Source organism: Vigna radiata, chromosome 8, assembly GCF_000741045.1.
Source record: "Vigna radiata var. radiata cultivar VC1973A chromosome 8, Vradiata_ver6, whole genome shotgun sequence".
In the NCBI taxonomy this organism is placed as follows: Eukaryota; Viridiplantae; Streptophyta; class Magnoliopsida; order Fabales; family Fabaceae; genus Vigna; species Vigna radiata.
In genome coordinates, this window is record NC_028358.1 from 34407896 (window position 1) to 34424501 (window position 16606).

The 16606-nt window shown below is 35.2% G+C and overlaps 2 protein-coding genes across 2 annotated transcripts; one reads left to right on the forward strand and one right to left on the reverse strand.

The window, feature by feature from the left end:
* The first annotated feature begins 6600 nt into the window (after window positions 1-6600).
* Window positions 6601-7964, forward strand: LOC106772798 (protein EXORDIUM-like 5). The gene has a single exon (XM_014659391.2). It carries the CDS (start codon window positions 6765-6767, stop codon window positions 7833-7835), a length of 1071 nt encoding a protein of 356 aa, XP_014514877.1. The 5' UTR covers window positions 6601-6764; the 3' UTR covers window positions 7836-7964.
* A 5081-nt stretch (window positions 7965-13045) lies between these two features.
* On the reverse strand, window positions 13046-15435 carry LOC106772416 (3-ketoacyl-CoA synthase 11). Its single transcript, XM_014658809.2, has 2 exons — window positions 14578-15435; window positions 13046-14044 (listed from the first exon to the last, which is right to left on the reverse strand). The coding sequence occupies exons 1-2, from the start codon at window positions 15343-15345 to the stop codon at window positions 13259-13261; spliced, it is 1554 nt and encodes a 517-aa protein (XP_014514295.1). The 5' UTR covers window positions 15346-15435; the 3' UTR covers window positions 13046-13258.
* Window positions 15436-16606: the final 1171 nt, after the last annotated feature.

The following is a 16606-nucleotide window of genomic DNA, read 5'->3' on the forward strand; positions in this document are numbered from 1 at the left end:
TCAAACATTTATAAACCTAAATCACCATTGCAATTAGTTGCATTAGGCAAAACATTGTTTTCTAAATGCATACAATAAGTGTGTGTGTGTGTGTGTGAGAGAGAGAGATATGGTAAAAGCTTTTCTACATTTGTCAGTAGAAAATGGTTGTTTCAGTTCTGAGTTTTCAGATATAATGCCTATTATGACTCTCTGAGGAAACTAAATGCTTACTTGTTCAGTATATCGTTGCTGAAACTGAAACAGCCATTGTTGTGTGTGTGTGATGAAGCAATAATTGTGAAGATGAAGAAGGAAATGGCAAAAGATTCATTAAATTATTGAGTAGAAGACAGCTTGCATCAGAGCTTTAGGAAAGGATACATCACAGAAATCAGAGAAAACCAGAAAGAAGTAATGATATTAGCCTTGGCTCACTTGGATCATGAGCTTCACCACATAATGCTTACTTTTAAGTTTTGCCTTCTTTAAGCTAAAGGAATCCTAGAAACTAGTGGTGTGATCTCAATACAATAAATGACATTTGCAGATGGCAAGTAAGAAATTCAAAGGCTCTTGCCAGAATTACAGATAATCAATACTTTTATCTATAATATATCTTATTTAACCCTCTCTTTCTTCATTATGATAGGATAATAAAGTTAAATAAAAAAATTCATCTGAAATAATAGATAAAGGAATAATGTTTTCCATATAAAGCTTGTGGCTTTGGGATAGAACTAGTGCTTCCATCGTGGTTGTTTGTTTGCACTGTGCCGGAGACATGTTTGTCAAAATGCAATTACCACTTTGTGATCATTAATTTCCTAATTAAGGCTTACCACTGGCTACTTTATTTTCCAATTCCACGCGGATCATAAGGATTTATTTTGAGTTGGTGGGAACATGCCAAAGAAGCAGTCACGTCACATTGACACAGACCAGAATTGTTTTATAGCAGCAACTGTGTTATACAATACTATGTGATTACCTTTTCGGGTACTCATAGTGCCACCAAGATTTTGTAAGATAACAATGTTTGGAGTATTCAACACACAGAACTAAACCAATTACCTGCTATATAATTGCTTCAGCTTCTAATTTGTCATAATGTGGGCATCATCGTCTAGTCACTAGTGGCTGTTCTTTTTTATTCAGGAAACTATTCTTTTGAGGCAATGCTTCGTTGGTACTGAAATCTAATTGGCTCACTGATCTCCATCTCATTCATTAGTACTCTACCGTCTGAGATGTTTCAGCCAATTAATTCAACATTAAACTTAACCTCGAACCATGTTTCTGGGTCGCTTCAAATTCCTCATGAACATAATTTGTTCAGTTTTGAACTTGAAACCCAACAATACCCTTATTTTATTTTTTTCATTTGAAAGCAATTTAACAAAGCAGGAAGAGGTTTTTGTGATTAATTTTAATGAAAGTATTTACACAAAATCATGACGAATTAAGCAATGCTTGGCATGGACTGAAACACTTAAAAAAGTATATATTGTGTGCGTTGTCCAAAGCATCTTAAATTTCCCTTCAGTGAGTTTGGAATCTCAACAATAAAATTTGTGCTCCTACAGCAGTAAAATAATACTTCTTCCCACTTATGCCTCTGATTTGATGACCACTTTACCTTAAAGTACTTCAACTTAAAAGTTCAGTTATTAAAACTAGTTACAATGGTACCCCACCCATCATACAAAAACAGATACAGATAAAGACAAGAAAGATAAGCATTTCTCTTCAAAATTTTATGTCATCTTTAAGTGTATGACTGTGATTTAGTAACTGCAAATGTATATACATATATTGAGGTTATAAAAACACAAACCATATCAGAGTAATGTGAAGAATCTAGAACATGAAGAAATAGTTTTATTTAAAAGTTATATAATAATTTTATGATAATATGAAAATGAAATGTTATAAAAACATACAGGAATAGCTAATGCTACAAGGATTTGCAGGATCAAGAAAAGCACCTACTGCAGAAGCATTAATCAGCAATAATGATGTTAAAAGCTTTAGTTATGATGCAGAATCAACCCATCAAGCAGTTGATAAGGGAAAACAAGGTTCGCATAATTAATACTGCGAAAGGTAAGAATAAAGCATGATAATACATTTTGCTGTTTCATGATTAACAAACAGGTAAGTGGTCCTGATAAGATTAGTCTGTAGCTGGCTGGGCCATGTTGAAGAGAATGATGTGAAAAGCTAGAAACTGTGTTGACTATTATTATGTATACAGTTTTTAATACTTTTAGTAGGCAATTAAACAGTGTTAAAGCACACTTGGAAAACAAGATTATAGCTTACAGACACAAGTATCAATGTTAGAAGACCCAGTTTAATAGTATTACAGGAACCATAAAATCATTTACACCCTGCAACCAAGCTGACACTGTGCAACAACTATGTCACTTCTGAGTAAAATATAAGAGATATGCCTAAAAAACTGGGTACTTGTGTAGTAAATAACCCCACTAAACAAAATTTGTCAGAATATAATAGTAAAGGAACCCACAAGGGACAAAGCCAAAGAATGTATAATGCATTTTAACACTTTTATTTAGATCCCACAATATTCAACAAGTTAAAAGAAGAGGTTTAGCAGCTTTTTATGGCTTCTTCCCACGTGGATTCCCTTGTAATGTTACATAAAATGTTGAAATTTTAAACACTCGTGAAGTTCTCCGTAAGCTGCAGTTTAGACCTTGACATTATAAACCAAATGAAATGGCTCACCAGAGTTTATTACTGTCTTACATTGTACAATTTAAAGTACTGTGTAGTGAATTCCTCTTAATATTTCAACCTTTTAGAAGATGGCACTTATTTAAAGTACAAAATCATATTAGGAAATAATGGTCACTTACTTTATCTATCTTTGAAGCCAACTATTGCATCAATAAATTTATTAACCTGAAAAAACCAGCATCTTAACGTAATAAATTAAACTAGTTCTAAACAAAATTAATGGTGACAGTACTCAGTAGTCGTCTACTTGCTGCCAATGTACACAAGCTGACAATTTCAATAGTGTAAGTTATGAAATGTTGGCATGTGTAGCCACTGTCTAACACAAAAACATATATGTACTTACTTACACAGAAAGAAAACCAGATATTTTGCGCAATTTATTTTGGAATTATAAATCTAAAAGGAAAAATCGAAATCTAAGCAAAGGTTATACAAGTTGCTTTTTTATTTGAATATATTTTCACTTTCCACCTAGCCAAATAATATTTTTTTTTTAAATTAATAAAATTTTAGATTATAGGTCAAGATTAAAACTAATTTTTTCATAAAAAGGTGTTATTAAGGTATGTTTACCATCTTTTTGTTTTTCTATTTTTTGTTTATTTTTCTTTGTTGGAGATTAAGTTAGGTTTAATGATATTTTTTAACAGTACATTATAATCTAAGCGTATCCCAAAATTCACATTTAACACTTTTCAATAGAACGTCTTTAGGTTTTATTTATTTTTTTCACCTAATTTCACTCGTCATTTTTTCCAAAGCCCATTAATCTGACCCACATTTGATTAGATTTCCTTGTCGGCTTAATGGCTTTTTCTTTCTGTACTCCCACAATTTCTTTGTGCACCATCAAATTTTCAAAATGACATTTTACCTTTTGTAAAAGTGAGTTTCACGCTTCCTGTTATGGAAAATTTTCAGAACAAGTTTTTTCAGAATATGATTTCCAGAACAGCTTTTCCAAAGTAAGACTTATGGAAGGGGGGTTTTCAGAACGGGATTTTTTGAATGCATAAAATTTATTTTGGAACAAATTTTTTAAAACGCATATAATCCTTTCAAGAACTGTTTTTTAGAATGAGCTTTCAAGAATATATGATTTTTTTTCACAACTATTTATATTTCTCTTTTCTTCCTCTGCAGTGTTTTCCTCTTTTCTTCTTCCTCTACAGTGGTGACAATGATAGCAATAGTAAGTGAAGGTATTTTAGTCTTTTTCTGTTGATGTAAATGGGAGTGCAGGAAGGGAAATATCAAGAAAATAGTAGAAAGAGACCCAAAGATCCATTAATGTAAAGCCTATGTCCAATATATAATTGATAAGTGGGTTGTTAATGTAACACTGTAGAAGAAGTGGGAGGTAGGAAAGAGAAGCAGGAGGAGGACTGAAGATGAAAGAAAGATGGAGGAAAGGTCTTATCGGGTTGATGCTATGCAAGACGAATACAAGCTCTTGTCTAAAATATTTCTTTGGGATCCAAGCATTTTATTATTAACTGAGAATTTTTATTTTTTTTGTCAATATAAATATTTTCTTGAACTCTTAAAGGATATTTTGATAATTTGGATATTATATATTCGAGTTAGTGCTTTTCAAATAATCATATGAATGCTGTATCTTCTGAACTCTTGACTACAAAACCAGCCTTCCAATTTCCAATAGGAGCGTATGTTGTTGAACTACCCACTATAAGACAAATTATTCGTTGTAGTATTTAATAATATCCTATAGAGCATAAGCATCTTGAACCAAATGCAATATGAAAGTTATTCTGATTCCATGTTGGAAAATATGGCAATGGCATAAGAAAAAGTAGGTAGGTAATGAAGGATAAGTGCTGCAGAGAAAAATGCGTATGCAATTAAGTTATCGTGCTGCAGCTCCAATGGCGAAATATTACAGTCAAGTTCTGATACGTACACAAGAAAGGCTTCGTCATTTTATGCATTATACAGAGAGACCCTTGGACATCAAAACATGACCTACAAATTAATATAACCCTGTCACTGCAGAGTTGTGTATAACAAGAATCACCCTGCTATTATTAGCACAGATAACATATAGCTGGGTGATACCGAAAGTAGCTTTGAACTATTGATGCGATTGTGAAAGATCGATCAATAATTTCAGACCCTATTCAAGATGAATCAACATTTTTCTGTTCTTTTATTTCCACAGCCAGCAAGGCAACTTAAATTTATTAGCTTCCCTAGAAAAAATGACAAAATATATAAATTAGTGAAAGCCTCCGTTTCAGTCCCCAAAAATACAAAGTGTCACTATTTTAGTTATTCACACAAATTTTACATCATTCTCAGTCTCTCTATCATGTGAACTTAATATCAATTTATTTCCTGGATCACTATCAACGCATCAATGTAGTTCTTTGGTGAAAGAAGTAGAAGAAATGAAAATAGAAAAGAAATAAGTTGAAAAAAAGATAAATATACCAAAGAAAGATACTGATGGCACTATCCATGACTAGAGAACTAAATTGACGTCAGAATTATTTATAGAAACAAGTGATGACACTTCTTTCTTGAGTTTAAAAGACTAAACTGGGATTTAGTTCATTAATTATGAGGACCGTGTCAAATCAGAAAAATGGGCCAGAAGTTTGTTCGGAACGTACTGTGAGTGAAGTTAATTATTTTAAGTGGAACCACCATGGTGGTGGGCACTGGGCACCACTAACTGATTCCAGATAAGTTAATGATTTCTTTTAGACAAGGTGCACGCCGTGACTGAAGGACAAATTCAGCAGTAGTAAGCAGAAATTATACATGTATGGGATCAGTTGGTAACCTTGGATGCATCAATTGTCAAGGAAAGACTCAAACAAACTTCAATTTTTGCTATCTCACCAACTTCACACTCATACCTGTTACTTTCTCTTCATCACAAACCAACACGTCAGATATATTTCTGATTCCAAACATATACTACAATCTTATTGCATAATTAAGGAATTTAACTTAAATTTTACTATGAAGTAAATAACTACAAACAACATTTGTGAGTTGTGGTATCCAAGCGAGTCGTTTTGCTCAAGCAGGTTGTGCAGATAGCTTCACTTAGGAACTGAAATTTTTGTTTTAAAGAACAAAAGCATAGGAAATGCTGATGAATATGAAGTAGACAAGAGCTTTAACGTTATCAAAAGGGAATGCTTCTCGGTTCTCTGCTAGAGATGGAGCCCAAAAAGGCTTCCTCAGCTAAAGGAAAAGTGCAGAAAGGGTTCTTCGGTATTACACAGTTCCCAGATTCCAAGCTCTAACATCTCTCAACACTCCCACAAGTAAATGGAAGGAAAAAATGCAAATATGAGGCAAGGGAAAATGTGAAAACACAAGCTAAAGTAAAAAAAAGGAAGAGAAAGAAACCTTGTAAGTTGTAACCCCACTTGAGGCATTCACGGCGACTCGCCCATTTGTCTCCCTGTACCATGCACATCTGCAACTGCCAGCATCCCAACATGCCCACCTCTTCCCCCACAGCATTCCTATCACCTCATAATTTTTCACACCCACCAACCAAGTCCCAATCTTTTCCATGGATCACGGCCAGGGTTTCAAGTTTCAACTTCAAGGACGTACTTTCTGCTGCAGAGCGACCCCATCCTTCATCCACCACCAACACCAAGCTTAGGGGGTAAAGTAGTAAAAAAAAGAAAACAAAACAAAACAAAAGTGCCACTAGTGAGTAAAGTAAAGCAACGTAACATGCCTACTGTTATGAACGAGAGAGTAAAGCAAACTAGTAAAAGGCCTAAAGGGTTAATTAGTCAACAAGATTTCGAAAACAAACAGTGTAAAAAAAAACAATAGTGTGAGAGAGAGATGAAAGAGATATTTATGATTGATTTTGGTGAGAAAAGTGCGCCCACACATGGCAGCTGTCTCCAGCCCATGTTCCCTCCTTCACTTGAAAACCACTTAAATATCCTTCTTACCATATTCACTCTCACCCGCAACACACACCACTCCTTCACTCTTTTTCTTGCTCAGTTATCACCATGCCATTATTCCCCAACTTGCTCTTCTTTCTGTTCCTGCTAATTGGTGTGTGCAATTGCAGAACTGCAACAAAAAATGAAGAGGGGCATATGCAAATGCAGACACAAACCCTTAACACAAACCCAACTCTCTTCAACCCGCAGGTCCCACCCCTCCGAACCCTCTCTTCCTCCAAGCGATTCGAGGGTTCCTCGGAGTTCGTCAAGCTCAAATATCACATGGGGCCGGTGTTGTCTTCCCCGATCAACATCTACCTCATCTGGTACGGCAAGTGGCCCCAATCGCAGAAGCTTCTCATTAAGGACTTCCTCCTTTCAATCTCCGCCTCCGATCGCCGGGCCGCCCCCTCTCCCTCCGTCTCCGACTGGTGGCAAACTGTCTCCCTCTACACCGACCAGACCGGCGCCAACATCTCCCGCTCCGTCTCCATCGCCGGCGAGTATTCCGACCTCCTCTACTCCCACGGCACGCACCTCACGCGCCTATCAGTGCAGGAGGTCATCGCGACCGCCGTCCGCGCCAAGCCCTTCCCCGTAGATCATCGCAACGGGATCTACCTGATCCTCACGGCCGAGGACGTCACCATGGAGGACTTCTGCCGCGCCGTCTGCGGCTTCCACTACTTCACCTTCCCCTCCAAGGTCGGCTACACCCTCCCCTACGCCTGGGTTGGGAACTCCGGCAAGCAGTGCCCGGAAGTGTGCGCCTACCCCTTTGCCGTCCCCGGATACATGGGCGGAGGCGGCCCCGGCCACCTCACTCCGCCCAATGGCGACGTGGGCGTGGACGGCATGATCAGCGTCATCGGGCACGAGCTGGCCGAGCTCTCCTCTAACCCCCTGGTGAACGCCTGGTACGCCGGCGAGGACCCGACCGCACCCACCGAGATCGGTGACCTCTGCGAGGGCTTGTACGGAACGGGTGGTGGAGGTGGTTATATCGGGTCCGTCATGAAAGATGGAGAAGGAAGAACGTTCAATATAAACGGTAGAAACGGAAGAAAGTTTCTGGTGCAGTGGATTTGGAGCCCCGTTTTGAAGGCTTGTGCTGGCCCCAATGCTTTAGATTGAATTCACTTCATACATTGCAGCATACTTACTTCAATTCCTCTTTCTTTTTTTCTTACTTACTATGTATCATATCTGATGATGCTCTATCATTTTATTTTATTTTATTTTATTTTATTTTATTTTATTTTATTTTATTTTATTTTTTAACCTCCCTACTTCAAAGACCAAATTAATTCATATTTTTTTTTTTTCATTCTATGAGCTTATCAAACTATGGTTTTCATGCACAACCAGAAGGACTCGTATTCTTCTCATAAAAATATCTAAAGCCAAGAAACTATCTACAGCACTGTACACTTATAATAATTGAATGCTTTTTTCAAATTAGATTTTTTACAAAAGAATAATAATAATAAAAGATATGCTGGGAATATCACTGTCTCAGATAGATATCATCTCATTACTAAATTCGTTGAATAAAAGTTATATGCATTGCTAACCTAATTAATCTATTATTTCCGTATTATGAATGGAATTAAATCTTACTGAAAGTGAGCGATGATGAGGCTGGGCAAGAATCTTAAATAGTTTGATCGTGGAGCATGAAAGTAATATTTTCTAACTCGTTTAACATGTTAGGCTAAATGATTTGGTTATGCAATCATCTATAGTTTTAATTGGTTGCCTTTTTAAAATGTTGGTTACTGTATCAATTTCTTTAAAAGAGAAAAGAAAAAGCAACCTCCAATTTTGTTATGAAGAAATTCATCACCCACTTGGTTGGTTGATAGAACTAAAACTAATTTATTGAGCTTTTAACGAATAATGAAATGTCCCATTTGAGTAAGATGTATTGTTTTCCAACAGTATGTTGTTATTGATAGATATAAAATTGGTAGAGTGTAGTTTCTTTCTACCTACCAAAATGAAAGGATTTTGAGGTGGTACTGAAAACTGCACATGCAAACGTGAAGTGAAGTGAAGTGGTAATGCAAAAACAGTAGGAAGAAGGGAGAAGCACCCACTTAGACAAAGGGCAATGATGGCACTAATTATGTTTGATTGTAGGTTTTTGGCATGTTTAGTTTTGGATTGGATGAAAGCTTCAAGAAATTTTGTCCATGCTGAAAGCTGTTAGCAAATTCAGGCCCACTTTTACTACAATATTTGTTGTACACAGCTAATCACATGTCCCACACCGTGCACAATTACAAATAGCACCACCCATCTTTTTAAAATATTCATACACATTTCTCTCTCTAATTTGTCTGAGTTTCTTTATTCCTATCTCACACAAATACTTAGAAACACAACAATTTTTTCATTTCCCACTGCTCTTTAATACCTTTCATCTTTTTGTAAATACAAACATTTCTTTTTCTTTATAATCATTTTACCATTATCATTAATATCATATGAATGCTTTTTTTCTCAAAACATATTTTTCCATTAATATTAGGATAAACTTATTAATTCATAAATTACTTTTATTTCTTCCTAAAATTATAGACTCTTTATTTATTTTATCAAAAATAAGATAAATTTCTAAATAAATGTAAATTTTATTTTAAAAATCAATTTTATGAAATCAAATTAAGTTTGAAGTTTCGTGTTTAAATATCTTTTACACTCATATTTTAAATTAAAATAATTAGATTGTTTTATTTATAAAAGTGGGACATATTCTTTTTTATCTTTTTCTTAAACACTTTTATTTATTTATTTTAGGGTTACATATGTATTTCATCCCTTAAGTATCACATGATTTTAATTTTAGTCCCTGTTTAAAACATTAATAGCATTTAGTTCTCGTAATATTGAAACATGTAATATTAATCCTTAAAAATAAACGGTGTTAACTTTTCTATTGATGTGGCAGACGGCGATGCCACGTCTGCTAGCTCCACTTCCACCTTGCGCCGCTCCCTCTCTCCCCGTCTAGTCTCCGCCTCCTAAACACCAGCGCAAGGATCCCGACAATGCTCTCCGGCCAGTCTCTCACTGTCACAACCTCTTCATCCGATCTCACCGTTCAACGATTCTCCCTTCTCCGATCTAGTGCCCCTCATGACCATTTCCGAAGTTAGAATGGAAGTTTGGTGGCGGCAGAACCGATTTCAAGGAAAATTAAAATAAAACAAAAACCTTTTTTCCCTTGCCGTGAGAAATCGTTGCTCTGTTACCGTGCGCAGTTCACATAGAGACACCATAGTCTCTTTCTTTCTCCAATAGATTTGACACACAACGTAACATAATAGCAATTGCAGAACACAAGTGCCAGAACCTCACTATTTTACCTTTTTTTTTTCTTTTTTACATTGATATGCATTTACCTTTTCCCTATCCATATATCTTCTCATTAAGTGTGCTGTGTGATTTTTGTTATCCATGATATTATATTACTGCTTTTCTTCAATTAGGATTTCGATTATGTTCATTGAAGAGCGAGGGTTGTTAATATGGTGATGGGTAAGTGGAGGAAAGCGATGGCATAAAGGAATCGTTCAGAAATTTGTTGTTTGTAAAAACTAGGGTTGCAAAATGGAGGGAGAGGATATTAGGTCTAGGACCAGGAAGAAGCGATCAAGAAGGAAACTGGTTTTGACTCCGACGACGACGAGCCCATTGGCTCAATCTTTAAGGTGAAGAGGTCCAAGAAGAAGGGTAGTGGTGGTGGTGAGGCTGTTAGGGAGAAGGAGGATTTGGGGGTATGGATGATAATGATACCTTGGCTAGCTTTAGGAAGAGATTGAAGAGTCCTAAAAGAGATCAGGGATCTGGGTTTGGAAGAGAAACAAGTCCTAATTTTTTTAATAAGAGCTTGGAATTAGAATCCCATGAAATGTTTTGGGGTCATAAGGATTTGGGATTGAAATCAGAATGCGTTGCTTGTGGCAGTAGAGACGCCGTGAAGGAGTCTCTTGCAGCGTTTGAGGCGTCATGAGAGAATGACGGTGGAGACCAAAAGAAACAGGGGACGGTCGCCTGGTTGGTGTTGCCAGACTACTTTGACTCTGCATTGAAAAATATTAACGTGGCAGAACGGTTAGCCACGCGATTTAAAACTTGACGTCGTCCATTTTAAGGACTATTTATATATGTTTTAATACTAAAAGAATTAAATGTCATCAATGGTTTGAATAGGAACTAAAACCAAAAATCAATGATACTTAAAAAAGACTAAAAACATATTTAACCATTTATTTTATAACTAGTATACTCAAAGTAAATAGTAGTAGTATTCTTTGTACCTTTTAATTAGATGTAACTGCAGAAAATTTATTAAAGAGAATTGTAAAGTAGTTATACCTTTTCTACCTTTTATATGTCTATCTGACATTGGAAAGACAAAGTTTGAGCCACTACAGATTTTTCTATTGTAAATTCAAAAGGTATAGTCTTGTAAATTATGTTTATTTATAATTTTCATACTTTTATATAGAATTTACTGATAAATTACTAATGTTAGAATGATGATCCTCCATACTTTTATTAATTGGGTTAAATATGTTTTTAGTCCCTATACTTTGGGACGATTTTGGTTTTAGTCCCTCTTTTAAACTATAGTACAATTTAATCCTTCAACTTTAGAAAACTCTGGTTTTAGTCCTTTTTACCAAATTTTTTAAACTTTATTTGCTGTTTCAAGCACGTTACATTATAGCATTTGGATTGTTTACACTGTTTGACATATTTTTGCTCCAATGTTAACTGAGAAACGCGTTTGAAACAGTAAATAAAGTTAAAAAAATTTGGTAAAAGGGACTAAAACCAGAGTTTTCTAAAGTTGAAGGACTAAATTGTACTATAATTTAAAAGAGGGACTAAAACCAAAATCGTCCCAAAGTATAGGGACTAAAAACATATTTAACCCTTATTAATTCTATTTGTTACTATTTGATTTTATTATTGAAAATATTGTTTTTAAACTATTTTACTCATTGGAGTTGTAGTTTTTTTTTCATTTATTGGAAATAATTTTTAATGTAGATTTATAATTTTTTAACACAAAATAGGCAAGAGAGAAAAATAAATTTGAAATTTTAGTTTTCGGTTTCCCTTTCTGTTATCTTTTCTTGGTACATAGCTCTATAAAGCTATTCTCTTGTGCTTTTCTAAACTTGACTTGATCAGTAAGAAGTTCAAACATATCTTTCTTTCTTCCCTGTTCCATCAATCCCTAATATCATGCTATGACCAATATTATATTTGAATCTGAGTACGAAGAAGAAGGTTAATACACTTGAGACCATCCTTTTGAAATCGTTGCCATGTAAACAAGAGAATAATTAAAACAATTTAGGCTTTGTCACTTATAAACTAAGGATGACACAAACATTAAAGTAACTGAACGAATCTCAATTCTACTACTTATAAATAAGTATGAGATAGAGATATTAAGGTAATTGAAACAATCTCAATCAAATTAATATTTAAATGTAAAAATAATTAGATCTGATACTCTTATTGTAAAAAGGAAAACTATTAAAAAAATAGAAATTAATATAGTCTCGTATATGTTTACTAAAGAAAAAAAATCGTATTTAAATGTTGTTTTATTTATAGTATATATTGTTCTTTGGGGCCATTTTAATATAAAAGTATGGATCATTATAAAATAAAGTTGAATTACTTCTCCATCTTATTTATTGTTGTTTCATTTGTTATTTTCTTGCTTATCTCTCTCTCTCTGCAATAACTATGGGAGAAATAGAATCATCCAAAACTCTGGTGCTGAAAAGGAAACAAAAAGGTGGAAACTTGTAGAGGGAAAAGTTGAAAAATTGTAGAATGAGAAGAAATAAAGCTGAAAAATGAAGAAGGAAAAAATGTTAATCTGGTATAGATGGAGTCACCATGGAATTTGAAATTTAAATTGTGAATGAGATAATGACTGTTCAGACATTCATCGAAGACACTGACACTCACAATTCTGAATGAAGGAATTGCTTCTTCAAAACTCACGAATGGGCATTCTAAAACGTCTACCAAAGTTGAATTGAATGTTTCCATTTTATTCATTATTTTTTTATTTATATATTATTAATATTATAAATATATGAATTTTATTTCTTATTTGCTTTACTTTTTTATGTATATATTTTCTTCTTTACTTGAAATAAATAACAAATATATATTATTTTCTTTTATTTTACAGTAAATATATATTTTCACCAACCATTAGAAGTTGATTTTTCCTGATTAAGTGCACGAGTTTCCAGGTTTAGCAATGATGAAGTTTCCATTTTTCATTCTGAAGAAGTTATACATTTTATGAAAAAATGTGTAAAATGTTTCATTTGACAATATAACTGTATGCACACTCTTACAACTTGAACACACACTAGAACAAGATCAAAGAAACTGCGAAAGCAGAAAATCTGGTGGGATGAATCTTCTCTTCTAATTTGCACACCTTCTAAGATTAACTATGAAAATATGAAATAATGAAATTTTCTGAGAAAAAAAGTAAGAGGTTTAACCTAGGAGGAACCAATGGTTGCCACTTTAGGCACATGAACAGGAAAGTCGTGAATCTCATCCATCCAAGGATTTTTCTCTTTGGCAGGATTAATGGTCCTCAATGCACGCCACACGGCACTGTTGCACTTGAAGCCAGAGCCAAATGCTATCTGCCAAGTCCTGTCACCTTTTCTGATTCTCCCTTTAGCTTCAGTGTAGGCCAGTTCATACCACAAGGAACTGCTAGAAGTGTTACCAAACCTATTCAGAGTCATTCTGGATGGCTCCATGTGCCAATCACTCAGCTCCAGATTCTTCTCCAACTCATCCAACACTGCTCTTCCTCCAGCATGGATGCAAAAGTGCTCAAAAGCTAGCTTGAAGTCAGGGATGTAGGGCTTTATCTTCATCTTGAACACTTTTCTAGCCACCAAAGTTGCGAAAAACAAAAGCTGCTCTGACATCGGAAGTACTAATGGCCCAAGTGTTGTGATATTGGTCTTCAGGGCTTCTCCAGCAACAGCCATTAAGTCCTTTGAGAGTGCCACACCAATTGTTTTCTTCTCATCCTCTTCTTGGAAAACGCAACCGTAGCATTTGTCATCTGCACCCTTATGAGTACGCACTGTGTGGATCAATTGGTATTTGGCTCTTCTGCGATCAGAAGACCTGTTGGAGAGAAGGACTGCTGCTCCACCCATTCTGAACAGACAATTTGAAACAAGCATTGACCGGTTGTTGCCAAAATACCAGTTCAGAGTGATATTCTCCATGCTTACCACTAAGGCATAAGAATTTGGATGAACCTATAATCACAAAAGAACTTAATATTAGTCTTTTAAATTCATCCTTAGTATAAAGAAAAAAGGATTCAATTCACATGTACAAAACCACCAATAAAAATTAATTTGACCCAGTCATTGTAATGACAACTGTTGACTGTTAAGGGATGTAAGAACATCAAAAAAGGTCTATATCTATTGGATTGCTCGGACCCTATTAATTGGGTGGCAAAATGGATGACCTAACAAAACTGCCACCAAAATTGACAATAAGCAAGACCAACTGGACATGTGGACAACTGGGGCAACAAATGCCACAAGAAACATTTCCTTTGCTTGTGGTCCCACCTGATGTTTTTATTGAACATACTGTTACATAAATAATTTGCTCCTTTTTATTTTTAATTTTGCTACATGAAGATATAGACCACAGAGGCATGCATGGTAGACAGTGAAAACTCGAATAGAAATGAAGTGATAGCTTAATATATATATAACAATCATGAGCATAACAGATCGTGTGACTAAGGGAAGATTTTCTTAAAGTGCAAACAAACCTGGAGGAGCTGCTTGGCAAGGTCTATGGAGATAAGGCCAGCGCTGCAACCCATGCCACCAAGATTATAACTTTGGATGTTCCCTCTCAACTTGTAGTGGTTCACAATCATTGCAGAGAGAGATGGTGTGGGGTTGAACAAGCTACAATTCACCACCAAAATCCCAATATCCTTTGCCTTAACCCCAGTTTTTGCCAGAAGCTGGTCAATAGCTCCAAACATTACTTGCTCCGCTTCTTTCCTTGCTTCAGCCATACAGGGGTTTGGTGGGAGACTCAAGATTGCCGGAGGCAAGTATGTCTTCTGCCCCAAACCAGACCTCTCAAGTATTTTCTTCTGAAAGGCCAAGTTCTCCTCTGAAAACACCCCGGTTTTCGCAGAGCGGTCCATGAAAGTCTCCCTTGTGCAAGTGCAGTCCGGCTCTGGTTTGTAACAGGCAAAGTCCACCAAGTAAACACCTCTTGGACGGCTCATGAAGTAAAAGGTAACAAGGAACACTATGAGACTAGAACATAGAGTGACCGAGACAAGATTGAACTTTAGGTTTTCCCATAATTGAGCAACATCTTGGTAAGAGAAAGTTGACAGATGAGCAGAAGCTACCCCAATAAAGGGTATAAGCAAAAGGTACATAGCATTGGAGATTACATAGTGGTAGCCAAGCTTGACATACTTAAGTCTGACAGATAGCAGAAAGTTGGGAAGCTTCCTTCTTTCAGGTGAAGGTTGAACGGAAACGGTTCCTGAATCCCGGGTTTGATCTGCCATGAGTTGGAGGAAGAAAAGAAGGAATGGAAATGCAGAAAGTAAAGAAGAGTGTTAGAATGAGGAAGATGAATGGTTGGAAAATGATGAAAGATGGAAGGATTTTAAAGGGTGAGAGGAGAGAGGGAAGAGGGGAAGGGGGAGGATAGTGGATACAACTACCCCAACGAACTTTTAATTGTTACATGAGGGGGCATTGAATAAGCCAACTGGGTTGAGAGTTGTACGTGTTTTTTAGCCTTGTCTTTTCCTTTTTATTGCTGCTTTTGCCACTTTTCTTATTGATTCAGAGAAATGGGTAGAACACTGGCATACCACCCACATGCATGCGTATGCGTGTTAATCGACTCCTACTACTGTAGATTGGTAAACAGTCTTCTTTTTCGGTCAAAATCACACGTTATTGATTGGTGAACCATAAACAAACAAATAAATGATGTTTATACGTCTCCTTTCTTTCTTTCTTTCTTTCACTTTTGTAATACTTCTTTTTCCTTTTTTACTTTTCACACACACAATATAAAACACTTTCATCCATTTAAACAATGCGCGCCGCCTCTCCTTATATTATAATTCAAAAGTATATTTCGATATGTCTTCTCCCTTTGACTCATGGAACCAAATCTTGAAAAAAATAAGTAATTTAAACATTGTCTAATTTTTCTATAAAATAAATTATTATATTTGAAAGTATATTTTGAAAAAAAAAATAGTGTGTACTAATAGGAAATCTATATTATATCACTTCAAAATGATGTGAAATTTCACAAAAAATAATATCTTAATTAGTTTAATTGGAATGAATTAGTGCACATTTCATATCAGAGTGAACCCCATTAATCAATTCAACAAATGAAATAAATATTTTTAATATTAGTTAAAGTATATAAACTACACTTTTTATATTTAAAAAGAAAAGAATTAGTATACGATGTAGTGAGAACAAAAAAACTAGAAGATTATGGTACACAATAGTGCCAAGTTTTTGTTTTATTTTATTAATCAACATTTAAAGGCAACTAAATTTGAAAATGGTTTATTCCATTATTCAAATCCATTTTTGCCTCTTACTATTATAATCATTAGTAGGGTTTGTGTTTGTCATTAAAATGCTATAAAATCATTGAGGAATCATCTCTTACCTGTACCATTTAATGATATCAGACATCTCAGCTTCTATATACTGCTATCAGCTTAATTAATATGATCCCATTGTTATTTTCAAGCTTTCATTGTGATATATAAAAGCATTAATGACAATGGC

Excerpts from the sequence above, each read along its gene's own strand:
- LOC106772798 (XM_014659391.2), top strand. The coding sequence starts at position 6,765 with ATGCCATTATTCCCCAACTTGCTCTTCTTTCTGTTCCTGCTAATTGGT.
- LOC106772416 (XM_014658809.2), bottom strand. The coding sequence starts at position 15,345 with ATGGCAGATCAAACCCGGGATTCAGGAACCGTTTCCGTTCAACCTTCA. Across the intron at positions 14,045-14,577 it reads TTGCCAAGCAGCTCCTCCAG|GTTCATCCAAATTCTTATGC; the intron begins GTTTGTTTGCAC and ends TTGTGATTATAG.